Source organism: Diplotaxodon limnothrissa, linkage group LG5, assembly GCF_057381915.1.
Source record: "Diplotaxodon limnothrissa isolate DT_005_m linkage group LG5, D_limnothrissa_male_GT1.1, whole genome shotgun sequence".
In the NCBI taxonomy this organism is placed as follows: Eukaryota; Metazoa; Chordata; class Actinopteri; order Cichliformes; family Cichlidae; genus Diplotaxodon; species Diplotaxodon limnothrissa.
In genome coordinates, this window is record NC_140600.1 from 38248505 (window position 1) to 38261809 (window position 13305).

Consider the following 13305-nt stretch of genomic DNA (forward strand, 5'->3'; position numbering starts at 1 on the left):
CAGGAAAAAAAAAAAATAAAGAAATAAATAAATAAATGCTCATAATTTATTTTTGAGTAGTTTTTTTCATGTACATCTATGCTGTATGTTAATACAAGTGCACATGTGACATCTGGGACACAGCTTTGACTAAGAACTCTCTTTTTGTTCTTACCTTATGGCTTTAAAAAAATATCGAGATATGAATTTTGGGTCATATCGCCCAGCCCTAGTACTAGCACCTCAAATAGTACCATATAGTACTGCTCCTATTCGTTGTTTTGGCTATAACTGATAATATTAAAAGGAGCGGGGGGCCACACTGACATCATAAACCGCACAGCTTTTGACTTTAGTTTACACATTTATCATTTTAAATTTTTTACATTGATGTACTTTTTTAACAATATAAAAATATTATATATACCCACACATAAACTGACACCACTGATGGGCTATGCTATAGGCATGCTTCAAAGCGACTAAATACTGTCATGTCACAGGACGCACATCATTACAAAGCACTCTAAAACCCTTAAATAGGGGTGCTGCTACCAGGCACTATCATTCAGTTGAGTCCATGCATTGGAACCAGACACACGAGGTAAGAGAAAACACTAAAATGTATTCAGATGACATTAACACAGCCACTGTGGGTCCCCTCATAGATGGCTTTTTTGATCAACTAAACATGTCGCAGGTGCGATCCATGCTGGTTGGTCGCCCAGATGACTGCACTGTCCAGCTAATGTGTCACATGTCAATATAATAAGATGATATAAAAACTAATTATAGGATTAAGGATTTATATTTACATGCTAGTGGCTAGCCATTTGCACATGCCTTTGCATGTAGCACACTGGCATATGCAGAAATATGACAAAACAAAGTTATGAGCTGTATGTTATACTCAATGTAACATACAGCTCATAACTTTGTGCTGCAGGCCAGACAACCAAAGTTGTCTGGCCTGCAGCACATTTCTGCTTTTATGGAACTTTTGACAAACAGCAAATTGTAACAGAGTGTGTCTTCACTAAACACTCAGTGGATAAATATGACGCCTTCCTGCACACAATAGTAGATACTCTTTGCATGCAGGTGAAGGAGCTGGAGCTGGAGCTGGACTCTGAACAAAAGCGGCACGCTGAGACAGTGAAGACGCTGCGGAAGAACGAGCGTCGGCTGAAGGAACTGCTGTTCCAGTCGGAGGAGGACCAGAAGAACCAGCAGAGGATGCAGGAGCTGGTGGAGAGGCTGCAAAACAAGATGAAGGCCTACAAGAGACAAGTAGAGGAGGCCGTACATCACCTCATCCTCTTACTCTGAACACGTTTCCAAGCATGGTGTTTGTGGGCTTTAACTCACACTGCTGTCACTTCAGGAGGAACAAGCTAACATGAACCTGGCAAAGTACAGGAAGACCGTGCACGAGCTGGATGATGCCAAAGAGAGGGCGGACATTGCTGAATCAGCGCTCACCAAGATTAGGACCAAGAACAGAGGAAGCTTCGGCAAGGGATACTCCTCCGTAAGTATTCTCTGGAACAGTATATTATCAGGTGTATTACGCGGTTTATTAAATAATAACTCCATGTTAGCCTCTTCTACTAAGTACTTGTTCTGACTCTAAGGCCTGTGTCTGTTCTAACAGGGTTACAGCACTCCCAGGCCGAGTCCGGTCACCCAGTTCAGTGGGCTCGGAAGGCAGAGGAGAGAAGATCCTCAACGATGACGAGGAGTCAGTCAGCTCCCTCATCCCAGCCTATCTCAACTCCCTCAAGAAGCTCATGATTGATTAGGAGCATGGCTTCAATTTCACCATCATCCCCCAGAAGTGAAGCATGGTACAGTATGAAGTTTGAAACATCCAAAAGGTTCCATGGGTGGAACCTGACTTTTTTTTGTGTATGCTGTACATTCCTGTTGAGTTTTCTACAATGTACTTGTGGCTTCCTCTCTGAGTGAAAGCTCATAGCCCTGACACATTCCAGCTTTATATCCCCTTTTTATCCATTTATACTGTAACATTTGTATGTAAAAACTAATAAATGTATTTCTAAGTGTTCCAGATTTCCAAATATCTAAAGAACAATCCTCAGGCTGATTCTCAGTCTGGAACACACCATTTTATATGAGATATTGTATTTGTTTAATACATAAAAAGCCAGACAAGACAAAGCATCAATAGTTACAAAATAAAGCTGGCACCCAGAAACTGCAGTTCCTCTAATGGCCACACGAGGCTGTTCAAAAAGCAAGTCAATCCACTACAGACTTCCAAATCAAAATGTGCAACTTTACTGTACTGACATATATACGGGGTGGCTGAGGCTATTCCAGATATTTGTGCTTTAGCAGATATCCTTCTCTTTCTGTAAACATGCAGAGTTTATGGATGCAGCTTGTGGATGGGGCTATGTGAAAAAGTAACTGCCCCTCAAACATAGTAACTGGTTTGAGGGGCAGTTACTTGGGATGGAGCGTTTTTCATACATTTCCAGGAAGGATGTTGTTCCTCTTAGTAAATAAGCTCATTATTTAAAATCTGCATTTTGTATTTATTCCGGCTCTCTTTTTCCGATGTGACCATCAGGAAACTACTGTTGGCAAGGCAAGGCAAGTTTATTTGTATAGCACAATTCAACAATGAGGTGATTCAAAGTGCTTTACAGAGACATTAGAAACAAAAACAAATAAAAAGCATGTAGTCAATGTAGTCAAGATTTCCTACATTTAAGCAAATGCATGACAACCTTTAAGATAAATAAGGTTCAAACTGGCTGCAGTATTTATTAAACCATACATGCGAGAGGCTACAGGGAAGTTTTTGAGTCCGTACATAAGTGGCGACTTAAATACAAAGCACTTTTTTTCATGATTAGTTTTTGCCTTATAAATGACTTCAGTCACTATCATAAAGTGCTGCTGGGGTGCTGTCAGCACATGGAGTAGTTTAGGCCATTAATGTCAGTGTATTTTCAGATTTCAAATGTATCTGTCTGAACTTTTCACTGACTAAACCTGTAACAAGACCTGACCAAATATGCTGTTGAATGTGAATATGTTTTTTTAAGGAAATAAAAGACCTTTTTTTCCCATTAACTCTGTTTTCTTGCTTTTTTTCTTCATTTTTTGGAAACAAACAAACCACAAAGCAACGCATTGAGACATGAAATACGTATTTCCATTTTATTTATGAAAAATGACAACTTTTAGCTGTTAATGTACAAAAACATCTCATTTGTCTCTTTGTAGTAGTCAAGCAGTACTAAGCAGTAATACTGGAAAAGAACATTTGGTATGGCATTTAGCTTCTGCAGTACAGTCACCAAATCCAACTGACGCAAATGATACATATTCCAAAACTATCACCACCGAAGCACTTCAACCTTACAGTACCATCTAAATGCAAAACATGTTGCAGCAGCACAGAGACTTTGAAGCTCAAGGGAGAGCCTTTTTTAGATACCTGCAGATAAGAGAATATATCAGGAAATACGTACAGGGCTTTGAGAGTCTCAGCATTTCCGGTTTCGACAAGTGTCTCCATCTCCAACTCCATCACATCTGATCTTAAGTTCAATTCACAAACCAGAAACAAATCATATAAATAATATATATGTAGTGGCACACGTGGGTATCTGAAGTCATTTCCGGTGCTGTGCTTAAAAAAACGTGAGCTCCACCGTGAGAAAAACGCGTTATTTTCATCTGCATTTCAAAGAGCTGAACAGCTGCGCTGAATGACAGTAATCACAAAGTATTTTAAAAATCCACACGGCTGAAAACTTTCACGTATAGCTCGCTTTAACGTGACCACTCTGCTAGCCGAGTGAAGCTACACGCACATTTACGTTCCCGTCGCTTACCCGCCATCACGGACAGCCTGGTGACAGCACAAACTATAACGGAAGGGTTTTAAAAGTATTCCGTGTCGGTGACAGCAGTGGACGTGCAGGCTCCACGTGATCTCTCCCCGCGTTTCACATCCACGCGGCTAGCGCCGGTGCGTTTGTGTGACGCTGTTGCTAGGCATTCTTTTTAGAAGTGGGCGGGGCTTATAGGCATACTTCAAAGCAACTAAATACTGTCACGTCACAGGACGCACATCATTACAAAGACCTCGAGAACCCATAAATAGGGGTGCTGCTACAGGTACTGTCATTCAGTTGAGTCCATGCATCGGAACCAGACACACGAAGTAAGAGAAAACACTAACACGAAAATGTATTCAGATGACATTAACGCAGCCACTGTGGGTACCCTCGTAGATGGCTTTTTTGATAACCTAAACATGTCGCAGGTGCGATCCATGCTGGTTGGTCGCCCAGATGACTGCACTGTCCAGCTAATGTCTCACATGGCTGCTCAGATGGTGCAGCTCTGCCCGGAGTCAGATCACGGAGCCAGAGAAGGCTTCATAAAAGAACTGATCCAGGTGTTGTTAGGGAGATTTGCACACTGCACGTGCACCCAGTCAGGCAGCCAGCAGGACAATCAGCAGGTCCCACAGACAGAACAACCAGAGAAAAATCTGGAGTCCTCGCTGTCTGTGGAACCTTCACAAATGGCAAACACAGAAGCCTCAGAGGCTGAAAAAGCAGCCGTGGCTTCTGAGGAGCAGAAACCCTCTGCGTCACCTCGAGGTGAAGCAGAGAGAAAAGGGCTCATAAGCGCGGTCCTTCAGGCTGTCCTTTCCCAGGCTGCAAAAAAATCCACAGCCTGCCCATCAGACTCCCTCCACCAGCGCCTTTTAGATCAAATCTGCTCTGAAATAAAAACAGCAGATTTGACTTTATCACCAAAGGCCCTACAAGATCTTGCAAAGGTCATTTTCAAAGACTTTTGCAAGGAAGCGCTCTCCAACCCAAAACACACCTTAACTCTATTGAAATTAGGAGAGCCAACAGTTGACAAACTTTTCATCTCCATCTTCAAGAAACACTTTGTAGTGTCCACACAGAAACTTGAGCCAGAGTCTTCTGAAATCAAAGCTCAGAAGCAGCTTTCAGTTGAAGTCTGTGTGGAAGAACTTGTCAGGCGTGCTTTTAAAAAGGCACGCGTTCTGTATACAGATGACACAGTTTCTGAAATTAAGAAACGTTTGTTGAAGAAAATCTGGGCACACACATTATATATATATAATTTATTTATTTATTTTTTTCAAATATCTTTTATTAGAAGCAAGTATCACAGTTGTTACAGGTTAATAGGACTTATGGCCCCTTTTCCTCTAAACAAAGCAAATAAAAAAATAAATAAACAGAAAACCAAAAAACAAATCCACCAATCGATGATTTAGATGGTATCTAAAGTAGACTTCTAGTCCATTGAAGTGAACCCAACATGTCTTAGAATCAGAGAGGAAATTTTTTTTGTTGTTCTTAATTGCATTAAAGTTTTGTGGCAGTAGTTTAAAAGAAAATACGTTTCTGTGGTAAAACCATCGAGTAACAAAATTTGCTGTGTCATTAAAACTGGCATTTCAGTACTGGCTTCCTTTATGGTGGCTATTTGTGTGGGGGGTTATTTTTATTTAATTTATCTGGGTATTAGACTTCCTACTAGAACAAAAATCAACACACATAAAACCATTATTTTATTTATAAATTAAACAAATTAGGATTTTTTTTTAGAGGTTGATATAATAAAACTAATAAAGGTATAAAGTAGTGACGGGTCGGTCGCGAACTAAGAGCCAGGTCTTTGACGTGAACGACGCGAGCCGGCTCCTTATCGCGAGCCGTTGGGGTTTTTTTTTTCTCTTTCTCTCACCCTCTCTCTCGCACTTTTTTTCCGCTTCACTCCGCATGCGAGCCTTTTTACTTTACGCTGGGAAGGGGCGGTAGTTGCACTCAGTAGCACAGGAACAAAGCGGGAGGGAGACAGAGAAAGAGAGCCAGGGACAAAACGTCACATTAGAAAGGTATAGTAATCATCCACAACTATTTTCAGTTGTGGATGATAAAGGATTCAGAAAGTTTAGTCATGCAGGCCCATATGACAGTATATGCATGTTCTTTTTGTTTTCATATTATAATTTGTATTTAATTGTGTTGTGGTTTGCAGTGTTTTGTGTTGTTTCACTTTAAATTTGTAAAAGGAAAAAGCTGAAAATTTAAATAGTTAAAAGTTGAAATGTGAATAGTTGGTTTTTGTATTATATGATTTATTTATTACATTTTATGTGGAGTGAATAAATAAAAGTATATTTACGGTGGCCCCTACAGACAAAGCACATACAAACTTCAAATCACGTACAAACTCTGAAGCACGTACAAACTCTCAAGTACGTACAAACTCCAAAACACGTAAAAACAGGTAAAAACTCCAAAACACGTAAAAACTCCAAAACAGGTAAAAACTCCAAAACACGTAAAAACAGGTAAAAACTCCAAAACAGGTACAAACTCCAAAACACGTACAAACTCCAAAACAGGTAAAAACACGTAAAAACTCCAAAACACGTACAAACTGCAAAACACGTACAAACTCCAAAACAGGTAAAAACAAGTAAAAACACGTAAAAACAGGTAAAAACTCCAAAACAGGTAAAAACTCCAAAGCACGCAAAAACGCGTACAAACTCCAAAACAGGTAAAAACACGTAAAAACTCCAAAACAGGTAAAAACACGTACAAACTCCAAAGCACATGCAAGCTCCAAAACACGTGCAAACTCAGAAGCACATAAAAACTCAAAACACGTACAAAACACAACAGAAGTGCTCCAGGATGCTAGGCACAGTGTTGAGCTTTTGTTACCTAGTGGCTACACAAGCCAGCAAGTACCAACGACCGGATTTGGTGTGTGGTAATAACAGGTAATGAACTTTTCTTTTTTTTTTAAATTATTATTTCACTATATATGAATGCTTGTGTATAAATACACAAACAATACACATATGCTTTCATGCTTTGAATTGTGTAATTTAAGTGATCTAGGTAGCTATTTTGGAAGTTCAGTTCATGCTAGAAATGTGTTTTGGAGTTTGTATGTGCTTTTTGGAGTTTGTACGTGTTTTGTCTCTAGGGGCCACCGCATATATTTGTATATAAACATATATAAATAAAACCACTTTTTTTTTTACGTTAGTAATTCCTTTTGTGCATAATTTTATATTGTTGTTAATAATAAATTAATTAAAGCAACAAAACAACTTGAAGAGCCGGTTCGGAGCCGAAAGAGCCGGGTCTTTTTAGTGAGGCGATCCTAAAGAGTCGGTTCTCTAAAAAGAGCCGGAAATCCCATCACTATTATAAAGGGCTTCAGAATTAAACAAAGGAATTTTTTACAGTGTTTTATTTAAAAATCTAAAAAGTCACATCATCACCTTCATCGTTTTGGTTACGGTTAGTTTTTGACATTTTAGCTGAAAAGAACTGCAATTTTACAATGTTGTACACAAACACGATTATTTCTGCCATGTTTAACGTATCCGTTAAATATCTGGCATGTGCACATTTGAGTATACCAAAGTTTCATTACGTTTACAAAGGGAACTCTGCCAGCTATCTAGTTTGGTTTAAATACAGCATCGTAAAATGTTTGACATCAAACATAAAGTCAATATTTGACCAGGCTCTGAGAAAAGAATAAATATTAGAAAGTTGAACGTATCTTTCAAAGATGGGTATTGGCATCTAGGATTTTATTGGTATCTGGCACTGTCTCAAAAACTGATCAGCCAAAGATCTGTTGCACTGTCTTCTGGGGGGGGAAAAGGGTACTAGCTAGGGCTGGGCGATATATCGAGGTTTTTTTTTTAAAATATCGATATATTTTTATATGAGATATAAGATGTGACAATATCGTTCATATCGATATAGTCTATGTTACGTTATAATTATAGTTGTGGAGCCACAAGTTTGCCTCTTTTGTCCACTTTTGTCTTTACTCAACGTTACTCGGCCTGACCTCTCCTTCACTGAACACAACTCCCCCTCCCCCCCATCGCTTCACCTGCAGGCAACGACAAGATCTACACAGCAAATCTCCATTAACGAGTTACTGCGCATCGCCCCGTGCGTGGGGCTGGACGGCGTCAACGTGTTAACGAGCTAACCACGCTAACGCCATGCATGGCCTGAAATCCTTTCATTTTCTCAAAAATCGACAGTGCGCCTTATGTATGAATTCTGGTTGTGCTTGATGGCCGCGAACCGATTTTATGTGGTACACGGCGCTCAGCAGTCTGTCAAAAAATGTTTTAGTACGACTTTGGTAAGCTATGGAGCTGCACCGGCTTGATGGATTGTCGGAGCATTACGGCTACCGACCGAGGAGCCTCGCGGAGTGATACATACTGTGCTTCAACGTAATATTACCGTATTGTGTGTGTATAAGGACCATAAATGGCACCTGTTAAGAGACACGGTTATGAAGCGGATTTCAAACTCCAGGCTGTCAGTCACGAACTTGGAAAGAGAGCAGCTGTGAAATCTGTCTTTGTTATTATGCTCAGCGTCTTTTAGTTTACATTTTGACTGCACAATTGTGAGCTCTTTGTTATGCACAAAAACAACATCGTTTTATTTATGGAGCATTATTATTTAATAAATGCTCATAATTTATTTTTGAGTAGTTTTTTTCATGTACATCTATGCTGTATGTTAATACAAGTGCACATGTGACATCTGGGACACAGCTTTGACTAAGAACTCTCTTTTTGTTCTTACCTTATGGCTTTAAAAAAATATCGAGATATACATCTTATATCGCCATCCAGCTAAAAAATATCGAGATATGAATTTTGGGTCATATCGCCCAGCCCTAGTACTAGCACCTCAAATAGTACCATATAGTACTGCTCCTATTCGTTGTTTTGGCTATAACTGATAATATTAAAAGGAGCGGGGGGCCACACTGACATCATAAACCGCACAGCTTTTGACTTTAGTTTACACATTTATCATTTTAAATTTTTTACATTGATGTACTTTTTTAACAATATAAAAATATTTTATATACCCACACATAAACTGACACCACTGATGGGCTATGCTATAGGCATGCTTCAAAGCGACTAAATACTGTCATGTCACAGGACGCACATCATTACAAAGCACTCTAAAACCCTGAATCGATTAGATGTTAAATAAATTGAAACTGAAAATGCTACGTCCAGATGAACAGAATCTACTTTTAGGGACTTACAAAACACTAACCAAGTATTTTCTGCCTGCGATCCATACAGCATGACCCGCAGAGAGAAAGAAGCTTGTGATGAAATGTTCTCTTTCCAATACAGTGATGGCATGCTCCTTGAAAACCTTTACAATTACATCATCTGTATGTTTGTGGCCTAATTCCATGAATGTCAGTATGACATCTGGCTCTTTCCATTTCTCTATTAAAGAGCTGTAAACCATATCACTGAGGAATATCACATTGTCGATTTTGATTTTTTTAAGTCTAGGCCAGAGTTTTATGAACAGCCGTTGGGTGATGGCATCAACTTTTTCAGTACAGCAAGGTGAACTGGCATTTTTAATGACACGCGTCACCACCTTCTTGATAGAGGTTTCCACAGATAACCTGTAATTTTCAGCCTCTTCAGCTACACACGGCTGGATTCTGCATAGTGTCGATCAGGTGATTTTTAATGATATCGACCGTCAGTTTTCTCAACACTGGGTCCTCGTCGTTCAGTAACATCAGTAAATGTTTTTCTTTACAGAATGTTTTCTGACGTAGCTCTTGGTAAATGGCCCTGTCGAGAAGCAGTGGGAATGAGAATCAGCAACCTTACACTGGATGGGGCTCTGATAAATTTGTTAAGCTGTAAGTGGCAGTAAAGTTGGTTTTAAATTTCACAGCTCAGTTTTCTTCTTTTCTTCCTTCTTAGTATTTTTCTCCTCTTTATGGAAGACTGCTCCATCAGGCAGCTTTCTCCACTTCAGATTGACTCCATTCACTCCTTTTTCCTCCAGTTTGTCCTGCAGCTGAAACACAAACAGTAAACAATTTAAAGCCTCCAGGTGACTAAAAACACACAAAAAAGGCTTTTACCTCACACAAAGGCTGCTTCTGACAGCAAAGGTCCTGAAGACTGAAGGATTTATCAAAATTATCAGCTCTCAGCATTTAGATAAGGCACAAAATCATATTGCATTATTACAGCGAAGTCCTAACAATATTTTTGTCACTTATAGAACTTGCAGAGACTTGCCTTTGTTAGGAGGTTTGCTTTGACAGCTCTGTCATTCAGATCCACAGACAAGTCCTCCAGATTCAAGCTCATTTTTATTACTGAGAAAGAGAAGACAAAAGAAATCATGACGAGTTTTCAGTTTTATTTTTGGGTCTCAAAATGTTTGTTGACCAATAATTTTCAAAATAGTTTTTAATCAATAACATTTTTTCTGACAAAAAGAAAACATTACCAAAACAAAACAAAAAACGAATGCGCAAGGACAAAATTATAATGACACGTAAAGTTTGGAAGTGATCCAATCAGAAATAATCTGCAATAAGTTTCGAGTGTCACGATCAGGCCGTGTGCAGGCAGGAATTGGACCCAAACGCAAACTCACAGGAAACAGGACTGAACTCTAAATACAGCTTCATTGCTAACAGAAGACTAAGGCGAGACAAAATAATATAAAACTAAACTGGGAGATTCTAAAGGAACTGACTCATGAGGAAACACACGGCGGGGCTCACAGTCATGAGGGACGATGCGACACGGAATGGAGGGAGACGTGGACATAAATACACAGAAGGATAACGAGGGACATGGGAACACACAGGGGACACAGCTGACACAGATAATCATAACGAGACAGGCCAGGAGCAAACACAACATGACTCATACTGACGGGAGACTGTCAAAGTTAAACAGGAAGTACACAGAGGCGCCGACAGGAGGGGAGGAGAGAACACGGGGAGAGCACAGACATAACGGGCTGGGGAAAACGTGGAATAAAACACAAGGAGGAGAAACGTGGCACGGGGACTCACAGATACGTGGGGAAATCGAATAACCTTAACAGAACAACCTAGGGACCCTTAGAATAAACGGTGGACCTAAAACATAATAACATCAAATGAAACACAAAATACCAAGTAGAAGTCCTGGGACCATGACATCGAGGAGTACATTTGATTGCCCACTGTAAGCAGTACCACTAACTCCCCTGCTCACAGTTTCTCAAAAAGATATGATAAAATGCTAATGTTTTGTATTGTATATGTATATTGCATAGCTTTTTTTGTTATACGTAAAATTGTATTGTATTTATTTAAATTTTTACTTTTTAATTATCTTATTTGCATTTTTCTAATCACTAGGGTTTGAGAGTAACGCAATTTCTATTCTGTGTATGTCCTGTACATGTGGCAGAATTGACAAATAAAGTTGACTTGACTTGACTTGACTTGACTTTGGAGGAAGAGAAGAGCAGACATATGGACACATTTTGCATCTCATGTAAAAAAAAAACGAGATTCTTTGTAAACCCTGTGAAGCAACTCTCAACAGTAAAAACACAGCAAGCTTTAACACTTTATATGTTAGAGAACTAAAACAACTTTTGATTTAGTCTACTGTAATCTTATGATATTTACTCAGTTAAATCTAGACTACCAAAATAATATTGATGCTTAAATTATGACAAAAAATAACTAAATTATCACTAAAACTAAAGCAAAATTTTCTTAACACGTACGTACCTTTTTTCTGAACATTTTCCTTTCCAGGAGCTGGCAGGTTGTCAAAGCAGACAAATGGGATTTTTGTGAAATACTCAATGAACCTCCATTTTCCTGACCTCTGCAAATCTGCAACACCAAACAATGAGCGAAAAATGCTGGGAATGATTCCAGAGTCATCCCAGTATCTGAATGAGGAGTTGCCACAATCTCTCTGGCGAATTTCAGGATGTGAAATGACGCCTATCCACGCTCGATCCCCATTTGGCAGCAGTATTTGCAACTGACTGTCAGATATCGAATAACTGGCTATGTCTGTGAAGTTCTCTCTGCAGTACCTCAGAGCTCGGAACCAGTCCATGCTTTCATTAACAAGAACATATTGAGGACTCTGCGAAGTTCCTGCAATTAGAAATGGTAGAGGAACAGGTCATGTTGAGTTTTCTGGGTAAATGAAAATGAATCAAAACAATCTTTATTGGAAAAGACAGCGCTTTGCTATTTTCTCACCATTGTAACAGATGAATGGATGTTCCACTGAGCAGTTGGAATACCACTGTCCACTCACTGAAATGCTTTTACAAAAATAGGAAACTAAGAAAGGTTCACTTTGAATTTGTTTTTTCCAGTTCCAGGAATCATCATCATTCTGAGATGCAGAACGCCGTTGTAAATGAATGTAAACACCAATCCAGACCTCAGAGTTGTAACCAGCAGATGAAACTGTATTGATAAACTGGTTCATTTCTTCACTGTTTTCAATGCAGGCCAGGCCTACATAGTTCTTTCTGCAGTAGCTCTGAGCCTCATACCAAGTAAAAGACTTATTAACAAAGTGGTACCGACGGCATTTGGAGAGGACGAGCCACCCTGTGAGGAAAATATGAATCATGAACATCTCTCAATATGTAAGCTGGCTGTATTACAACATATCACAGCAATAAGGACTAGCAAAGGGAGACAAAATAAATAACTGACCTGAGAGATACAAGACACCCAGCAGGATCTTCACAATCATCCTGCTGCTCTGTGGACTGGAAGAGGAAAGTCTGGCTATGTAACCAAAATGTAGGTACATTGTTATCATCCTCTTTCTACGAAATGCATTTTTTCTGTTTGTCTATGCAAAATGTGTTACAGGAATTCCTTTATTGAAATATTTACTTAACCAAATATTTAGTCAACTTGGTTTGTTGAAAAATGTTCAAAGTTCATATATGAAGCTTAAAGTAAATAAAAGATTTTCGAGTAGAGTGCTTGATGTTTTTAATTATACTGTGTTTATTTCCAACAGTACAGTAATTTGTCTTTAAATTTAAAATAATTGAATGCATTTCAGTACCTGTTGTAATAATACTGCTGCAGAGCTAATCTGCTTGATTTTATTACTGTTCCAGAGCCTTAGTGCCCCAGGCTGAAAGGATAGGTCCCCTTTTGTCTTCAGTCTTACATAAAGGACAACTAATAGATTTTGAGCTTGTGAGTGAAAATAGCAAGAAGTAGCATGTTTATTGAGAGCAAAAAATAAAGACAGAATAGTAGTTGGGTGTAAATAAGATAAAAACCCACAACATGCATGCAGGGGGGGGTGGAAAACTATAGTCAGGAAGAATAAAGAAGAATCAAGACAGGCAAAGAATAAAAGTTAAAATTTATTGATTAAAAACAGAT

General features: G+C 39.1%; 1 protein-coding gene across 1 annotated transcript; it reads left to right on the plus strand.

Annotated features, from left to right (window-relative positions):
- Positions 1-1074: 1074 nt before the first annotated feature.
- On the plus strand, positions 1075-1781 carry LOC146632826 (putative uncharacterized protein MYH16). Its single transcript, XM_085353556.1, has 3 exons — positions 1075-1281; positions 1364-1510; positions 1614-1781. Exons 1-3 carry the CDS (start codon positions 1075-1077, stop codon positions 1779-1781), a joined length of 522 nt encoding a protein of 173 aa, XP_085209682.1.
- The last annotated feature ends 11524 nt before the right edge of the window (positions 1782-13305 follow it).